The 21,270-nt window shown below is 43.2% G+C and overlaps 1 protein-coding gene across 2 annotated transcripts in view; it reads right to left on the bottom strand.

Annotated features, from left to right (window-relative positions):
* Positions 1-357: 357 nt before the first annotated feature.
* The window catches only part of LOC143294760 (DNA polymerase subunit gamma-1-like), a 56,490-nt gene continuing 35,577 nt past the window's right edge, over positions 358-21,270 (bottom strand). For both annotated transcript variants that reach the window (XM_076606231.1, XM_076606232.1), the window contains exons 15-23: positions 21,220-21,270; positions 20,319-20,436; positions 19,047-19,182; positions 17,052-17,158; positions 10,896-11,035; positions 9,839-9,980; positions 7,259-7,510; positions 3,559-3,676; positions 358-1,858 (exon numbers count right to left, since the gene is read on the bottom strand). The exon at positions 21,220-21,270 is cut by the window's right edge and continues 3 nt beyond it. In XM_076606231.1, coding sequence (XP_076462346.1) covers positions 1,797-1,858; positions 3,559-3,676; positions 7,259-7,510; positions 9,839-9,980; positions 10,896-11,035; positions 17,052-17,158; positions 19,047-19,182; positions 20,319-20,436; positions 21,220-21,270 — 1,126 coding nt within the window. In that variant the 3' untranslated portion in view covers positions 358-1,796. The remainder of the gene's footprint in view (positions 1,859-3,558; positions 3,677-7,258; positions 7,511-9,838; positions 9,981-10,895; positions 11,036-17,051; positions 17,159-19,046; positions 19,183-20,318; positions 20,437-21,219) is intronic.

Genomic DNA, 21,270 nt, shown 5'->3' with positions numbered 1-21,270 from the left:
AGAAGAAGAAGAAGAAGAATTGATGCCTCTTTCAAACTGACACCTCTTCATTCATTTTTTTCTATTGATGAACTTATTTATTTATGTTTTATTTATAATAATCAATTTATTTCCTTAATTTGATGATGTGAAAAATATCCTGTTATGTGATGTTGGCATCGATCCACTGCTTATCTGAAAGATTGTTGATTGATCTGAATATGGTATCATTTTTAAACAAGGAAAGTAATGCTGGTTCGAGATCAGCCTAACAGATGAATTGCAGCGCTCCACCCCCAAGGCCCCCCCTCTCAAAGAAAAAAAAAAATCAAGAACTTTTCAATCAGCAACAACAATGACTTATGAAGACTTCAAATATTTATTAGGAAAAACAACAACAACAAAAACAAGAACTTGTCACTTGTTTATACAGTCTTAAAAAAAGTTTCAATCTTCAACAACAATGGTTGATAAGGCTTCTAAAGAACTCCCCCCCCAAAAAAACACAAAAAACCCAGAAAAAACCACCTGTTTCACATCTCTACATTATTATAGTTGGCTGTCACAAAGTACACATGGCGTGGTGGTGTAGATAATGTGGCTTCACATAAAGTATGAAGCGTCTGTTCTTACAAACAAAGCATTAACATTTCTTCTTGCTTTCAGGGCACTGGACAGTGTCATTTAAAATGACGGGCGCAACTGCCCAGTGGTTAAAACGCTGGACTTTCAATCTGAGGGTCCCGGGTTCAAATCTCGGTAACGGTGCCTGGTGGGTAAAGGGTGGAGATTTTCCCGATCTCCTAGGTCAACATATGTGCAGACCTGCTAGTGCCTGAACCCCCCTTGTGTGTACACACAAGCAGAAGATCAAATATGCACGTTAAAGATCCTGTAATCCATTTCAGAGTTCAGTGGGTTATGGAAACAATAAAATACCCAGCATGCACACCCACACAATAAAATACCCAGCATGCACACCCACAAAAATGGAGTATGGCTGCCTACATGGCGGGGTATACATTATCCAACACATATCACTGTGAACAATAAATCAGCTACAATATTTCTCACACGGTTTTCACAGTGGAAATAACTGACTGGTTGCCTCCTTTAGGGACAGCATTGCAATGGTGTTGCAGATGACACTTCCTATGGAAAAGTCAGAACTGACTGGTTGCCTCCCTTAAGGACAGCAGTGCAATGGTGTTGCAGATGACACTTCCTATGGAAAAGTCAGAACTGACTGGTTGCCTCCCTTTAGGACTGCTCTTGCTGACTACAATTCCTATGCAAAAATTGAGAACAGAGAGTCCTTAATCGGCACAGATATGTTCATGTCCATCCAAGCACTCTAAAAGAGCTAGGAGTAAAGCAGCCTGCATGTCAGTGACTTTCCAAACCTGGAAACATGGCGTACCAAGGTGTTTTGTACAAAGTTCAGGATCAGGAAATCTTTTCAAGGTGTGAATGAACCCTGCTCATCCTGTTCAGATTTCCACTGACAGCTCTGACACCCCTCTCAGAAACAACACACACACACACACAAATGCATGTATGTACTGTTTTCATGACAAATGTAATTCTGTATCACACCAACACACACACATACACACATGCATAACACACACACACACACAAATGCATGTATGTACTGTTTTCATGACAAAAGTAATTCTATATCACACCAACACACACACATACGCACATGCATAACACACACGCACACACACACACACACACACACACACGCACACACACACACAGATATCTTCCCAATCTGTGGACAGTTTCCTGTGTGTAAGGTGAGGGGTCCTTCAGCGTTTGGTCAGCCTTCCGTTGGTTCTGTCCATGACGTCTGACATGCTCAGTGCTTCACCTGGAAAGAGAGGGCAAAAAAGGAATTCACAATCATTCTAAAATATCTCAGATAACAACAAACAGTTTTGAGCTGAGTACCTTTGTCATTTAAAAGAGTGCAAGGTTCTGTGCTAAAATGTTTACAGTTAAAACTTTTTACAAATTACATGACAATGATTTCACTGGAAAGGCTCTGTGCTTTTTCAAAGACTGCTGACAGTGGTGAGTGAGAGAACCAAGAAAGAAAACACAATGATCAGATGACAGAGTGACTGAACAATTCAACAGTTTGCCCACAAACCTGTCAGCCATGCACCATGACTTGCTGATTCACAAGATACGGGATAGAGTTCAGATCCTCCAAGGACACCTGAACACTGCCACAGGAAACACGCCAACCATGAGACAGGGTTCAACAGTGAACAGATTTCTCTGAGTGAAATTCGGGCTGCTCACTCCACATACTGACTATTAACATCAAATGAAATAAAATATATAGACAAAATAAACAAATACATAAAAATACAGTAAAGTGAATGATACGGAACAGGCAAATGATTGGAAAACACTCGCTCACACTTACACACACACACACACACTTATTGCACATGCAATAATTTGTAGTATCACAGATATCAAGGCCCAACCCTCAATCAACAAACAAATGTACCCAGGTCACAGCCTAAACATGCACACACACACAAACACATACAAGATACACGCATCACTCAGTGCAATTACACACATGTGAAGACACACAGACACACACATAAAATGTTGATCCATCAAACAAACAGAGCACACACATGGATATAACAGGCTACACTAGCACGTATCTCCCAACAATCTACGCTCAATCACAAACATACACAACTTGCCCCCCACCCCCACCCACTTCACCCCCCGCCCCCAATGCACACACACACACATTCCCCAACTCTCACAACACACACACTCCAGTTCACAAGACATGAATACACACACACACACACACACACACACACACACACACACACAGAGCCACAAATTTAGCCAAATAGGGGTTGGAAAAGACCTCAAAAGCCATAACGTAACGTCTATAATGTTGCTTAGACTACCCGTATTTGGAAAGTACCAGAAAGACCCTGCTCCATTTCGAAGACATCTGTGCATTGTTAATTTGGATGTGCTGCCAATATTTGTCTGATTAGTAATGGCTCATGCTCCACCTTTTAGACTACCTTACAGCTGTTCCCTCTTTCTATCTTTTTCTTCTGTGAGGCGGTCAATGGTGTGATGATCTTGCACCTGTTTTTGGAGGTACTCTTTTACTTTATCTTAAGATTTCAGATCTTCCCAGACGTAGACTACTCATATATAAATGATAAACTAAATGCATTGATACTGCATTAACAAACCCACTAAAAAAACCCAAACAACCACCACCCCAAAACAATCACCTGAAACTACAGAACCTGTGAAACCATCCCTCCCACCTAGCAGTCTGCCGCTCCATCAATATCATACTGACAATAGGTCTTCACTTAGAATGGCAACACAATATTATTATCAGTCTTTTCTCTCTCTTTTTTTATTTTATTTTATTTTATTTTATTTTTTATTTCTGTGTCAACAGTGTGATAAAGAAGAAGCAGCAGCAGCAAAAGAAGAATACAACAGCCAGTCAATAGGTCATGTGGAAGTTGCACGGCCCAAAGACTGAACACAAAGGGTTGGTACCCTGAGGAATGCCGTAGCCCTGAGCCAGTCCTTGAGGGTTGGAGGGTGTGCGACAGTCCATCGTCACTTCTTTACGTAAACACCGGTCTATATCCACGGCACTGAAAAACGCCACAGACTGCACACACAGCCCATCACACGCATATGCACATACACGCACACACACACACATACACGCACACAGTCCATCACACGCATATGCACATACACGCACACACACACACATACACGCACACAGTCCATCACACGCATATGCACATACACGCACACACACACACATACACGCACACAGTCCATCACATGCATATGCACACACACACACACACACATACACGCACACACACACACACACACACATGCACGCATGCAAGCATACACACATGTTGTGATTTGATTAGTATGTCATCAGGACAGATTATCAATAACTATACCCATACATATTTCTTCACACACACCTTATCAAGACAGACCATCCATAACTACATCAATACAGATTTCTTCAGACACACATTATCAGGACAGACCATCCATAACTACACCCATACAGACTTCTCCACATACAGACATTATCAGTACAGATTATCCATAACTACATCCATACAGATTTCTTCAAACACATTATCAGGACAGATTATCCGTAACTACATCCATACAGATTTCTTTGCACACACACATTATCGGAATAGATCATCCATTTCTACATCCACACAGATTTCTTCACACACACATTCTCCATCCTCTGTCTACTGACCAGATAACACAGACATCACAACTTGCCATACCCCTAAAAAACAACAACACACAATAAATACCACAACTGTTTCCCAGACACTAAACTTTCTCTTATAACACTGCCTCAGTTAGTCACTTAGTCTTCTCACAGACACAAATTTTTCATTCTCACCCACTTACAAGCGATAGTCCCAAATGGAAATTACCCCTTTATATGGGGCTCTGGTCTTAATGAATAAATTCCAAACCCAATTCCAAGTAACACTCCCAAACCTGTACACGCATCAAACTGGATGATCAAACCCTCTGCTTACGCTGCACCAGGGAAAAAAAGAGACATGGACACAGCTGACCCCCAGCCATCACCCATCACCCCATACCCCTTCCAGGACAATTGTGGACACAGCTGACCCCCAGCCACCCCCCATACCCCTTCCAGGACAATTGTGGACTCAGCTGACCCCCAACCATCCCCCCCCATCCCCCTTCCAGGACAATTGTGGACACAGCTGACCCCCAACCATCCCCCCCCATCCCCCTTCCAGGACAATTGTGGACACAGCTGACCCCCAACCATCCCCCCATCACCCCATACCCCTTCCAGGACAATTGTGGACACAGCTGACCCCCAACCATCCCCCCCATCCCCCTTCCAGGACAATTGTGGACACAGCTGACCCCCAACCATCACCCCATACCCCTTCCAGGACAATTGTGGACACAGCTGACTCCCAACCACCCCCATACCCCTTCCAGGACAATTGTGGACACAGCTGACTCCCAACCACCCCCCATACCCCTTCCAGGACAATTGTGGACACAGCTGACCCCCAGCCATCCCCCCATCCCCCTTCCAGGACAATTGTGGACACAGCTGACTCCCAACCACCCCCCATACCCCTTCCAGGACAATTGTGGACACAGCTGACCCCCAGCCATCCCCCCTTACCCCTTCCAGGACAATTGTGGACACAGCTGACCCCCAACCATCCCCCCATCCCCCTTCCAGGACAATTGTGGACACAGCTGACCCCCAACCATCCCCCATACCCCTTCCAGGACAATTGTGGACACAGCTGACCCCCAGCCATCCCCCATCACCCCATACCCCTTCCAGGACAATTGTGGACACAGCTGACCCCCAGCCATCCCCCCCCATCCCCCTTCCAGGACAATTGTGGACACAGCTGACCCCCAACCATCCCCCCATCCCCCTTCCAGGACAATTGTGGACACAGCTGACCCCCAACCATCCCCCCCATCCCCCTTCCAGGACAATTGTGGACACAGCTGACCCCCAGCCATCCCCCCATACCCCTTCCAGGACAATTGTGGACACAGCTGACCCCCAACCATCCCCCTATACCCCTTCCAGGACAATTGTGGACACAGCTGACTCCCAACCACCCCCATACCCCTTCCAGGACAATTGTGGACACAGCTGACCCCCAACCATCCCCCCATACCCCTTCCAGGACAATTACTTAGATATTAATGTTAAAAAAAGAGAAAAGAAAGAGTAGTTACTGATTTCAGGAAAAGTCTAACCTACACCAGCTCTATATCATGGTACAAAGGCGAAAGAGCTAGTGAATACAGATATGTAGGAACAACAACTGATGATAAACTCAATTGATATACAACACCTATCACACCCAGAATACATGCATGTCCAGCATTTTCTGTTTACAGGACCTCAGAAAGATTCCTGTCAGTCCTGAACTTCTCCAGGATTTTTACCTTTGCTTCACTGAATCAGTTGTAACTTTCTCTTTTGTCCGCTAGCTCCGAATCTTAAATGTGAAGAACATTTACTGGGCAAAGTTGTAAAAATGTGAAGAACATTTACTGGGCAAAGTTGTAAAAATGTGAAGAACATACTGAGCAAAGTTGTAAATGTGTTGAGCAAGACAGCTGGTGTCAAAGAAGAACCTCTAAATGAGGGTACAAATGGTATGTGAAACAAAAATCAGCAAAGATCATGAGCATGATAGCCATAATCTTACAAAATACAACAAACTTTTACCTTCAGGCAAATGCTACTAATTCCCTAACTGAAAACTCTTAGAACCCACAAGTTTTATAAAGAAGTCAATTCAGTTCTGAAATGCCTAATCAGTTTCAACCCATATTATTTCCTGAATGACTAATTGTGTGTGTGTGTGTGTGTGTTGTGTGTGTGTATACTTTGCATAAAATCAAAATACTGTAGAACAGCTTGGTTTTGATCATATGTCTGTGTCTAACCACAGTATATTTCATGTCTATTCTCTGTGATCATTGCACATGTGTAATTGTGATTGTTGTATGTGAGGTTTACATCAACTTAGCATTTAAGCATTTTATATCTTTACTGAAATCATATTGCATGACTGTGATTCTTGAACGTTGTTTATGTGGCATACACCACAAATGAAATGTTTGTTTTGGAGATAACGAAGTAGGATGTACATGTCCATGTTTATATAACATACATCACAGATAAGATTTATCCTTTTGGAGACAATTAAGTGTTTCGTATTCTGTACATCCTACCTTGTAGCAGGCATGTACATGTCCATGTTTATATAACATACAGTACGGATGAATTTTCTCTTTTTGGAGACAGTTATACCCATGACAGGTCCTGTACATGCCCATGTTTATGTAACATACACCACAAACGAATTTCTCTTTTCGGTAGTAACAAAGTATTCTGTACACCTCACCTGTGACAGGCCATACATGGCTATGTGTATTTAACATACACCACAAACGAACTTCTCTTTTTAAAGGTAACAATGTATTCTGTACAAACATGGTCTGACTTTTTTTTTCTTCTTTTTTTCTTTTTTTTTTGGTTGTTGTTGCACATTTGTCTACATGTAAAAGAAAAAAAAAATGATTAAAGGCAAAAAAACCTTCATGAAAAAAAAAAAAAAAGTGGTGGAAAAAAAAACCCAAAGAAAAAGTTTTCTGTACACCTGACCTGCGGCAGGTCGTACATGCCCAGCCTCTCGGCGAACATGGCGCGTGTCAGCAGGTTGGTGACGTGCAGCGCCAGGGCACAGCGGTGGCGGTCAGGGGAGGCCACCAGGTAGCGCACCTCATCGTGGATGCTGATGGAGAAGCGAGCGTGCAGGTGGAAGGTGTCGATGAGCCAGCGCATGCTGACCAGCATCAGGTGAAGGTAGTCCACTGCCGAGCTCTGCACCACCCAGTTGACTCTGCTGGTCTGGAACTGTGACATGACATGTTCTTGTACTACATTACGCTGTACACCTGTCAACTGTACGATCCTGTGACATAACACGTACACATCGTTACACATTATGCTGTACACCTGTCAACTGTACGATCCTGTGACATAACACGTACACATCATAACACATTACACTGTACACCTGTCAACTGTACGATCCTGTGACATAACACGTACACATCGTAACACATTACGCTGTACACCTGTCAACTGTACGATCCTGTGACATAACATGTACACATAAGATAAGATAAGATAAGATAAGAATAACTTTATTATCTCCAACTGGAGAAATTTGGTCAGGTGCATTATCACAACATAGACAAGTAAACAACATGGGGACCATAACTGTAAAAGTCAACAACAGCTTTTATGAATATTACGAAGACACAAATGTAAAAAATATCACATACACCGTTTCATACATACATCCACACACTGCAGGTAATAACTAGTATTCTTAATGTAAAAAAAAGAAAGAATTAAGAAACATTATTTGAATATAATTATAAACATAGCCTACTATTCTGCACATTGATTATAATAGACAGATAAGATAAGAATAAGGATGAATTGCGGAAAACCGCAACCAGATAATCAGCACACACCCGCATCCCCCTCCACCCCCACCCACCCGGATTACTTGATTAAACAAGAGTAATAAACATGTTCTCAAATAAAAGCATTTCACATATTCGCTTTTAAAAACATTGCAATTAATTATTACATCGTAATTATTAAACAGAAATATATTTAGAATATGGACGTTAGCATTAGACATATTCCATTGTACATTCATCCTGCATATTGCACATTATTCCTCCTACATATTGCACATTCATTATAACCAATTGTCACGTTTTTAAGCTCAGAAAACACACACACACACACACCACAACTAGAACAAGGTACAGCCTATCATGCATGGACTTTCACATGTCTCACATGAGAGTGCTTGCACGAGCGCGCGCGCGCACACACACACACATACACACACACACACAGTTCTCAAGAATTTAAAAGGTGGATTGAACGTGGAATAAAAGTCTTCAGAGTTCTGGATTTCAACTTAAAAGTTCTGTAGCGTCGTCCTGGTGGCAACAGCTCATAATACTTTGCATTGTAACACATTACACTGTACACCTGTCAACTGTACGATCCTGTGACATAACATGTACACATCGTAACACATTACGCTGTACACCTGTCAACTGTACGATCCTGTGACATAACACGTACACATCGTAACACATTACACTGTACACCTGTCAACTGTACGATCCTGTGACATAACACGTACACATCGTTACACATTACGCTGTACACCTGTCAACTGTACGATCCTGTGACATAACACGTACACATCGTTACACATTACGCTGTACACCTGTCAACTTTACCACCCAGTTGACTCCGCTGGTCTGGAACTGTGACATGACACATCAGCATACTGTATGCACCACATCGTCACACATCACAATGTATACAACTGTAACCACAAGCTATGCTTTCTTCCAGGCTTGTTATACAGAACTGTTACAATAAGCTCTGCTTTCTTCAAGACACGTTACACAGAACTGTTATAATAAGCTCTGCTTTCTTCAAGACACGTTACACAGAACTGTTATAATAAGCTCTGCTTTCTTCAAGACACGTTACACAGAACTGTTATAATAAGCTCTGCTTTCTTCAAGACACGTTACACAGAACTGTTATAATAAGCTCTGCTTTCTACAAGACACGTTACACAGAACTGTTACAATAAGCTCTGCTTTCTACAAGACATGTTACACAGAACTGTTACAATAAGCTCTGCTTTCTTCAAGACACGTTACACAGAACTGTAGCAATAAGCTCTGCTTTCTTCAAGACACGTTACACAGAACTGTTACAATAAGCTCTGCTTTCTACAAGACATAATACAAAGAACTGTTACAATAAGCTCTGCTTTGACACAATACAAAGAACTGCTACAACAAGTTCTGCTTTCTTCAAGACACGTTACACAGAACTGAAGCAATAAGCTCTGCTTTCTTCAAGACATGTTACGCAGAACTGTAGCATTAAGGTCTGCATAATTCAAGACATGTTACACAGAACTGAAGCAATAAGCTCTGCTTTCTTCAAGACATGTTACGCAGAACTGTAGCATTAAGGTCTGCATAATTCAAGACATGTTACACAGAACTGAAGCAATAAGCTCTGCTTTCTTCAAGACATGATACACAGAACTGTAACCACAAGACTACACGTTACACAGAGCTGTAGCAATAGGTCCACAGCCATCAATATATGTGCTGCACTCACATCGTCCAGGACATACTGCGGTTCCAGAGCCTTGCTGATGCGACAGCCCAGGACCGGGGTGGTGGGTTTTTGGCTGTTGGCGATTTTCTCCAGAGCGTTGAACATGAAGCTCTCGCTGCCCCCTGTCCACTGACCCTGCTGGCTGTAGGTCATAAGGTCATGTCACAACTTTCTTCATAGGTCGGTACGATGAGCACATGGAATGTAGGCAGCGTAACGCATACAATCACAACACAACGTAAACAGCACAACATGCACTTGAATAAATGAATTTAAATGAATAAATACAGAAATGAAAAAAGAATAAAACAAAACAAAATAAAGATTTTAAATCAATGTAACAGAAATGATTTCAACAAGAAAGTTGTACAAACTTCATTATCGGATGTCAAATCAATGTAGCAGAAATGATTCAAACAAGAAAGTTGTACAAACTTCATTATCGGATGTCAAATCAATGTAGCAGAAATGATTCAAACAAGAAAGTTGTACAAACTTCATTATCGGATGTCAAATCAATGTAGCAGAAATGATTCAAACAAGAAAGTTGTACAAACTTCATTATCGGATGTCAAATCAATGTAGCAGAAATGATTCAAACAAGAAAGTTGTACAAACTTCATTATCGGATGTCAAATCAATGTAGCAGAAATGATTCAAACAAGAAAGTTGTACAAACTTCATTATCGGATGTCAATGTAACAGAAATGATTCAAACAAGAAAGTCACACATAACTTCATTATCGGATGTCAAATCAATGTAACAGAAATGATTCAAACAAGAAAGTCACACACAACTTCATTATCGGATGTCAAATCAATGTAGCAGAAATGATTCAAACAAGAAAGTCGTACACAACTTCATTATTGGATGTCAATGTAGCAGAAATGATTCAAACAAGAAAGTCGTACACAACTTCATTATCGGATGTCAATGTAACAGAAATGATTCAAACAAGAAAGTCACACATAACTTCATTATCGGATGTCAAATCAATGTAACAGAAATGATTCAAACAAAGTCGCACACAACTCAGAAACACTGGTGCCCACTCACTTGCGCTCCCCCTTGGTCTTTCTGAACATGTCGCGCGCAGTGGCCCGCGCCTGGTGGGGGCTGATGGAGGGATTGAACTGCATCAACAGCTGCTCAGCGAAGGACTGACCTGCCCCGTAGATACGGCCGTAGTTCAGCACCTGCCACCACAGACGGTTGGTTCAACGACTGTTGTTTTCTGCCGACCAGAGTCATGGTGATGAGAGGACCAATCACAACAAGAGCAGTTACCACACTGTGTTCATTCAGTGACTGTTGTTGTTGTCATGGTGATGAGAGGACCAATCACAACAAAAGCAGTTACCACACTGTGTTCATTCAGTGACTGTTGTTGTTGTCATGGTGATGAGAGGACCGATCACAACAAAAGCAGTTACCACACTGTGTTCATTCAGTGACTGTTGTTGTTGTCATGGTGATGTGAGGACCGATCACAACAAAAGCTGTTACCACACTGTGTTCATTCAGTGACTGTTGTTGTCATGGTGATGTGAGGACCGATCACAACAAAAGCTGTTACCACACTGTGTTCATTCAGTGACTGTTGTTGTCATGGTGATGTGAGGACCAATCACAACAAAAGCAGTTACCACACTGTGTTCATTCAGTGACTGTTGTTGTTGTCATGGTGATGAGAGGACCGATCACAACAAAAGCTGTTACCACACTGTGTTCATTCAGTGACTGTTGTTGTCATGGTGATGTGAGGACCGATCACAACAAAAGCAGTTACCACACTGTGTTCATTCAGTGACTGTTGTTGTCATGGTGATGTGAGGACCGATCACAACAAAAGCTGTTACCACACTGTGTTCATTCAGTGACTGTTGTTGTCATGGTGATGAGAGGACCGATCACAACAAAAGCAGTTACCACACTGTGTTCATTCAGTGACTGTTGTTGTTGTCATGGTGATGAGAGGACCGATCACAACAAAAGCTGTTACCACACTGTGTTCATTCAGTGACTGTTGTTGTCATGGTGATGAGAGGACCGATCACAACAAAAGCAGTTACCACACTGTGTTCATTCAGTGACTGTTGTTGCTGTCATGGTGATGTGAGGACCGATCACAACAAAAGCTGTTACCACACTGTGTTCATTCAGTGACTGTTGTTGTCATGGTGATGTGAGGACCGATCACAACAAAAGCTGTTACCACACTGTGTTCATTCAGTGACTGTTGTTGTTGTCATGGTGATGTGAGGACCGATCACAACAAAAGCTGTTACCACACTGTGTTCATTCAGTGACTGTTGTTGTCATGGTGATGTGAGGACCGATCACAAATAAAGCTGTTACCACACTGTGTTCATTCAGTGACTGTTGTTGTCATGGTGATGAGAGGACAGATCACAACAAAAGCTGTTACCACACTGTGTTCATTCAGTGACTGTTGTTGTTGTCATGGTGATGTGAGGACCGATCACAACAAAAGCTGTTACCACACTGTGTTCATTCAGTGACTGTTGTTGTTGTCATGGTGATGAGAGGACCGATCACAACAAGAGCAGTTACCACACTGTGTTCATTCAGTGACTGTTGTTGTTGTCATGGTGATGTGAGGACCGATCACAACAAAAGCTGTTACCACACTGTGTTCATTCAGTGACTGTTGTTGTCATGGTGATGAGAGGACCAATCACAACAAAAGCTGTTACCACACTGTGTTCATTCAGTGACTGTTGTTGTCATGGTGATGAGAGGACCGATCACAACAAAAGCTGTTACCACACTGTGTTCATTCAGTGACTGTTGTTGTCATGGTGATGAGAGGACCAATCACAACAAAAGCTGTTACCACACTGTGTTCATTCAGTGACTGTTGTTGTCATGGTGATGAGAGGACAGATCACAACAAAAGCTGTTACCACACTGTGTTCATTCAGTGACTGTTGTTGTCATGGTGATGAGAGGACCGATCACAACAAAAGCTGTTACCACACTGTGTTCATTCAGTGACTGTTGTTGTCATGGTGATGAGAGGACAGATCACAACAAAAGCTGTTACCACACTGTGTTCATTCAGTGACTGTTGTTGTCATGGTGATGAGAGGACCGATCACAACAAAAGCTGTTACCACACTGTGTTCATTCAGTGACTGTTGTTGTCATGGTGATGAGAGGACCGATCACAACAAAAGCTGTTACCACACTGTGTTCATTCAGTGACTGTTGTTGTCATGGTGATGAGAGGACCGATCACAACAAGAGCAGTTACCACACTGTGTTCATTCAGTGACTGTTGTTGTCATGGTGATGTGAGGACCGATCACAACAAAAGCTGTTACCACACTGTGTTCATTCAGTGACTGTTGTTGTCATGGTGATGAGAGGACCGATCACAACAAAAGCTGTTACCACACTGTGTTCATTCAGTGACTGTTGTTGTTGTCATGGTGATGAGAGGACCGATCACAACAAAAGCAGTTACCACACTGTGTTCATTCAGTGACTGTTGTTGTTGTCATGGTGATGAGAGGACCAATCACAACAAAAGCTGTTACCACACTGTGTTCATTCAGTGACTGTTGTTGTCATGGTGATGTGAGGACCGATCACAACAAAAGCTGTTACCACACTGTGTTCATTCAGTGACTGTTGTTGTCATGGTGATGTGAGGACCAATCACACCAAAAGCTGTTACCACACTGTGTTCATTCAGTGACTGTTGTTGTTGTCATGGTGATGTGAGGACCAATCACAACAAAAGCTGTTACCACACTGTGTTCATTCAGTGACTGTTGTTGTTGTCATGGTGATGTGAGGACCAATCACAACAAAAGCTGTTACCACACTGTGTTCATTCAGTGACTGTTGTTGTTGTCATGGTGATGAGAGGACCAATCACAACAAAAACTGTTACCACACTGTGTTCATTCAGTGACTGTTGTTGTCATGGTGATGAGAGGACAGATCACAACAAAAGCTGTTACCACACTGTGTTCATTCAGTGACTGTTGTTGTCATGGTGATGTGAGGACTGATCACAACAAAAGCTGTTACCACACTGTGTTCATTCAGTGACTGTTGTTGTTGTCATGGTGATGAGAGGACAGATCACAACAAAAGCTGTTACCACACTGTGTTCATTCAGTGACTGTTGTTGTCATGGTGATGAGAGGACAGATCACAACAAAAGCTGTTACCACACTGTGTTCATTCAGTGACTGTTGTTGTCATGGTGATGAGAGGACCGATCACAACAAAAGCTGTTACCACACTGTGTTCATTCAGTGACTGTTGTTGTCATGGTGATGAGAGGACCGATCACAACAAAAGCTGTTACCACACTGTGTTCATTCAGTGACTGTTGTTGTCATGGTGATGAGAGGACCAATCACAACAACAGCAGTTACCACACTGTGTTCATTCAGTGACTGTTGTTGTCATGGTGATGTGAGGACCGATCACAACAAAAGCTGTTACCACACTGTGTTCATTCAGTGACTGTTGTTGTTGTCATGGTGATGAGAGGACCGATCACAACAAAAGCAGTTACCACACTGTGTTCATTCAGTGACTGTTGTTGTTGTCATGGTGATGTGAGGACCGATCACAACAAAAGCTGTTACCACACTGTGTTCATTCAGTGACTGTTGTTGTTGTCAGACAGAGTCAGTTTCTCAAGGAGGTGTCACTGCAGTGGGACAAATCCACACACACTGCCCCACATGGACAAATCCACACACACTGCCCCACATGGACAAATCCACACACACTGCCCCACATGGACAAATCCACACACACTGCCCCACATGGACAAATCCACACACACTGCCCCACATGGACAAATCCACACACACTGCCCCACATGGACAAATCCACACACACTGCCCCCATGGACAAATCCACACACACTGCCCCACATGGACAAATCCACACACACTGCCCCACATGGACAAATCCACACACACTGCCCCACATGGACAAATCCACACACTGCCCCACATCTGCTAGGACGAGCAGCGTAACTAAACACACTTTGTCAGACCTTGAGTGCATTTCTTCTACAGAATTTTGCCAGAGGACAGCACTTCCGCTGCCATGGGTTCTTTTTCAGTGCGCCAAGTGTGTGCTGCACACGGGACCTTGGTTTATCATCTCAACCAAACGACTAGACGGTCAGTTTCATTTTCCTGTCAAACTTGGGAGAAAGGGTAAGAATGGGAATCAAACCCAAACCAAACTGCCCCCTTCACAGACAGTTGGACCAAACCAAACTGCCCCCTTCACAGACAGCTGGACCACCTTCACAGACAGTTGGACCACCTTCACAGACAGCTGGACCACTTTCACAGACAGCTGGACCAAACCAAACTGCCCCCTTCACTGACAGTTGGACCAAACCAAACTGCCACCTTCACAGACAGCTGGACCACCTTCACAGACAGCTGGACCACTTTCACAGACAGCTGGACCAAACCAAACTGCCCCCTTCACAGACAGTTGGACCAAACCAAACTGCCCCCTTCACAGACAGTTGGACCAAACCAAACTGCCCCCTTCACAGACAGCTGGACCACTTCACAGACAGCTGGACCACCTTCACAGACAGTTGGACCAAACCAAACTGCCCCCTTCACAGACAGTTGGACCAAACCAAACTGCCACCTTCACAGACAGTTGGACCACTTCACAGACAGTTGGACCAAACCAAACTGCCCCCTTCACAGACAGTTGGACCAAACCAAACTGCCACCTTCACAGACAGTTGGACCAAACCAAACTGCCACCTTCACAGACAGTTGGACCACTTCACAGACAGCTGGACCACCTTCACAGACAGTTGGACCAAACCAAACTTGGGCCAAACCAAACTGCCCCCTTCACAGACAGTTGGACCAAACCAAACTGCCACCTTCACAGACAGTTGGACCAAACCAAACTGCCACCTTCACAGACAGTTGGACCAAACCAAACTGCCCCCTTCACAGACAGTTGGACCAATGACTGTTGTTTCTGTTGACCAGGGTGATGGTGATGGGGCCAAACACAGCAAGAACTGTTTCTGCATTGTGGTCATTCTGTAACTTGTTGGTGAAGAAGACAGGCAGTCCACAGCACGACCCACAACACCACACCAGCAGGTGTGCTCACTTTTTCAGCTATTTGAGCGTCGCAGGTGTGAATGTGCCACCTTCCAGTTCGTTTATCGTTTATTCATTTATAGCCTGTTCATCTAAGATGATGATATTAGACTGAAAATAAATGATGTTATTATTTTTATTATTATTATTTCTATCGTAATGATGATTTTTATTATCATTAATTAGAAATCATCATTTGTGAAAATCAACGGCAGGAGAGGGGATAAGGGGGGCAAAGGGGAGGGGATTGAGGAAGGAAAAGAGAGAGTGGAAAAGATAGAGTACAAAATATAAAATGGAGAGGGTGAGTGTCAGTGATTGGAGAAAGAAAAACATAATATTGGAAGTGTGTGTGTGAGAGGGGGGATGTGAAATCTGGACATAAAATTAATCAATAATCAAATATTGTATGCAATACTTCTATAGTTATTATTTGAAAAGATGATGATGTGGGAACCTGCGCTAAACAACCAACAGGACTATTTAACACATAACTAGCTAACTTTAATAAAGAAAGTTTTGAAATACATAACTTTTTCAAAAAAAACCCACGACATTTGAAACTGGTAACACATGTTTAGAAATTTCTGGAGGCAAAAAAGGTTTCATTTCAAAACAGTGGTTTAAAACGTCCTCTACCATTAAACGACCCTTGCAAATGCATTCAATATTTTCACAATATTTCGAATATGGGGCATTTAGTAATAACCTAAATGCCATGTTCTTAACAGCCCTGCCAGTTTTTTTTGGTTTTTTTAGCATTTAATAAAGCAGAAATGTTAACTTCTGAAGACAGAAAGGAATTTAGCATATTTCTTTCAACAGTATTACACAATTCAGATGGTGATAAACAATGAGGAAGTTCAAGCCGCCTTCCAGTCTAGGAAGACAAACACATCAAGTCAACTTTATTACCTCTCAAGAGAATTTTTTTAAAAAGCAAAAAACCCCCAAAACCCACATACCTCAGATCATTTCAGTGAAAGTGTATCAGTGACACACGCCCAGTGCTACCACCCTGTGACAGGAGGGGCGTGGGACAGGAGAGGAAAGGAGAAGTGAGTACCTTGGCGTGGTCACGACTGACATTGGCCAGCTCTGCTGTCTTGCTGTGCAGGTCAGTTCTGTCCGCCTTGTTGCCCTGCAGGGTCATCCAGCCCAGTGCTGTGCACCCTGTAACCATCACACTCACACGGTGTCTGCAGTATCCTTTATGTCTACCTTCCTCCACTTTACACACCTGTCCTACACCCCCACCCCCCAGCACACATAACTGTCCACCTTGTTGCCCTGCAGGGTCATCCAGCCCAGTGCTGTGCACCCTGTAACCATCACACTCACATGGTGTCTGCAGTATCCTTTATGCCTACCTTCCTCCACTTCACACACCTGTCCTACACCCCCACCCCCCAGCACACATAACTGTCCACCTTGTTGCCCTGTAGGGTCATGCAGCCCAGTGCTGTGCATCCTGCCACAAACACCCAACATCACACTGCTTTGTGGATCTTCATTCACACCTTCCTCCTCTCCACATTCACCTCTGTCCAACAATTCTGCAAGCACCTGTCCCACAACCCCAAACACACCTGCCCTACAATCCCACACACACCTGCCCTACAATCCCACACACACCTGCCCTACAATCCCACACACACCTGCCCTACAATCCCACACACACCTGCCCTATAATCCCACACACACCTGTCCTATAATTTCACACACACCTGCCCTACAATCTCCCCTACACACACCTGCCCAATAATCCCCTACACACACCTATCCTATAATCCCCCCTACACACACCTGTCCTACAATCCCCCCTACACACACCTGCCCAATAATCCCCTACACACACCTATCCTATAATCCCCCCTACACACACCTGTCCTACAATCCCCCCTACACACACCTGTCCTACAATCCCCCCTACACACACCTGTCCTATAATCCCATACACACCTGTCCTATAATTCCACACACACCTGTCCTATAATCCCCTACAAACACCTGCTTTACAACCCCCCCCACACACACACCTGCCCTATAATCCCCCCCCACACACACACCTGACCTATAATCCCACACACACCTGCCCTATAATCCAACACACACCTGTCCTATAATCCCATACACACCTGCCCTACAATCCCACACACACCTGTCCTATAATCTGACACACACCTGTCTTACAATCCCACACACCTGCCCTACAATCCCACACACCTGCCCTCCAAATCCCACACACACCTGCCCTACAATCCCACACACACACCTGCCCTACAACCCCCCCCCACACACACACACACCTGCCCTACAATCCCACACACCTGCCCTACAATCCCACACACCCGCCCTACAATCCCACACACCTGCCCTACAATCCCACACACCTGCCCACACCTGCCCTACAATCCCACACACCTGCCCTACAATCCCACACACACACCTGCCCTACAATCACCTGCCCTACAATCCCACATACCTGCCCTACAATCCCACACACCTGCCCTACAATCCCACACACACCTGCCCTCCAAATCCCACACACTTGCCCTACAATCCCACACACACACCCGCCCTCAATCCCACACACCTGCCCTACAATCCCACACATACCTGCCCTCCAAATCCCACACACCTGCCCTACAATCCCACACACCTGCCCTACAATCCCACACACACCTGCCCTTCAAATCCCACACACTTGCCCTACAATCCCACACACACACCTGCCGTACAATCCCACACACCTGCTGTACAATCCCACACACACCTGCCCTCCAAATCCCACACACCTGCCCTACAATCCCACACAACTGCCCTACAATCCCACACACACCTGTCCTCCAAATCCCACACACCTGCCCTACAATCCCACACAACTGCCCTACAATCCCACACACACCTGTCCTCCAAATCCCACACACCTGCCGTACAATCCCACACACACACCTGCCCTACAATCCCACACACCTGCCCTCCAAATCCCACACACCTGTTCTCCAAATCCCACACACACACCTGTCCCACAATTAGCACCTGGCCTGTCAATACTGACCATGGGTCTTTTTGAAGTGAGCGTCACCCAGAATGGCAGCAATCCACAGTTCCTGTGAGTCGACGTCGGCGCCGACAAAGTGATAGCCCGGGGGGCTGTGCACCATGCCCTTCAGCTCACTGCCGATACGATCTGCCTGTGAGGAGCTGGCACTGCTTTACCAATACTTCAACACTGCTCATATACATAAATATACAGAGAGAGTGCATGCATGCATGTGTGCGTGTGTGTGAGTGCATGCAAGGTTATTCCGTTTGGTATCTGGTTTTTAACAACTGACTAAATGCATTGAAGTTGGGTATTTCTTCTTTCATTTTGCATGTGTAAATACAGAATTTTGCAAAAAGTAAAATGAAGTCTAATATTTTATCAGATTTAAAATGAGAATCATTTCCTACAATTACAGTTGTCTCATTTAAGGAGAAAGATGAAATGTGTCTGCATTAACTACTGATTACTTGCTCTAACTGTTTCCAGAAGGCAGTTGCATGTGTACATCTCCAAAATATATGTTCAATGGTGTCTTTCTCATCATGGCAAAAAGAGCATCTGTTAGTTTTGACTCACATGTGTGACAGAACTACATTGGTGGCAAGTATTTTATGTATCAGTTGTATCTGAAACTACTTTAACTTAATTTCCTGAATATTTTGAATCATTTTGAATGTCTTTATCCAGTTAACTTCTGTAAATAGCTTGTCATTCCATTTCTTACAAAATTTTGCTTCTACATCATCCTTTACAAGAACATAACATCATAAAACAAGCTTGTTCCTCTCTTCACTGAGTATATCAGATGTAATGCTCTAGAGTAATTTGATTTGCAATTGTTTTCTCAACGTATATCTAATGTTTGAACGAAGGCTTTTATCCTTTTAATAACTGCAGCATAGCTTCTAAAATTCATTCAAATATGGTATTTATTGATGAAATCAGTATATGTCATGAAACTTCCATCTTCAATGCACAGGTCAGCAATGAAGCAAGCATTCTTATTAATCCATTCGTTCTGACTTAGTGAAATGTTTATATCCAGTTTATCATAAAAAAAAAGGTTCTGCTAATGTTTCGGCTTGATTTATGAAAGATAATAAAGTTATTCTTATCTTACCTTTCCCCTATTATCACTGTTAAACTTGAAGATAATGAAGTTATTATCTTATCTTGCTCCTACTGTCACTGCTAAACTCAAAGATAATATAGTTATTCTTATCTTATCTTGCTCCTACTGTCACTGCTAAACTCGAAGAGAATAAAATCATTCAAACTCACATAGGCGTTGCTAGCGGTGAGCCATGTGGGTTCCACAGCCCGGCGCGTGATGGTCCCAGCCACAGCGATACGGGGAACAATAGCTCCATACTGTCCATAGTCATCATAGTCTGCTTGTCTGCGAGGGGTTGTGGGGGGGACATATGGCCAGCTTTATACTTGTGTCACCATGGTAACTGGTAGAAATGTGTTGCTATGGTAACTGGTAGAAATGCGTTGCTATGGTAGTTGACAGGAATATGTTGTTAAGGTAACTGATAGAAATGTGTTGGTACGGTAATTTATAGAAACCTGTTGCTATTGTAACTGATGGAAATGTGTTGTCATAGTAACTGATTGAAATGTGTTATGGTAACTGGTAGAAATGTGTTGCTATGGTAATTATAGGAATATGTTGTTAGGTAACTGATAGAAATGTGTTGGTACGGTAATTCACAGAAACCTGTTCCTATTGTAACTGATGAAAATGTGTTGTCATTGTAACTGATAGAAATGTGTTGGTACGGTAATTCACAGAAACCTGTTCCTATTGTAACTGATGGAAATGTGTTGTCACAGTAACCGATAGAAATGTGTTGCTGTCATAAATAATATTCTTTCTCTTCTTCTTCTTCGTTCGTGGGCTGCAACTCCCACGTTCACTCATGTGTACATGTGTGGGCTTTTACGTGTATGACCATTTTTACCCCGCCATGTAGCAGCCATACTCCTTTTTCGGGGGTATAAATAATATAATTATTTTCTCATGGTAAGCAATAGGATTGTGTTGTAATAAGAGACAGTCATGGTAATTGATAGAAATATGAAATAAAGTGACAAGAATTGTGTTGTAATAAGTGATAGTCATGGTAATTGATAGAAATACATAATAAAGTGACAAGAAATTTGCCTTGGAACTCACTTTGTGACATATTTTGGTAGCTCTCCTTTCTTCAACCATGACACCATCTGT

The sequence above is a fragment of the Babylonia areolata genome, chromosome 20 (assembly GCF_041734735.1).
Source record: "Babylonia areolata isolate BAREFJ2019XMU chromosome 20, ASM4173473v1, whole genome shotgun sequence".
Classification (NCBI taxonomy): Eukaryota; Metazoa; Mollusca; class Gastropoda; order Neogastropoda; family Buccinidae; genus Babylonia; species Babylonia areolata.
Note: the sequence above shows the minus strand (reverse complement) of the source record. Positions and strands in the feature narration are given on the sequence as shown.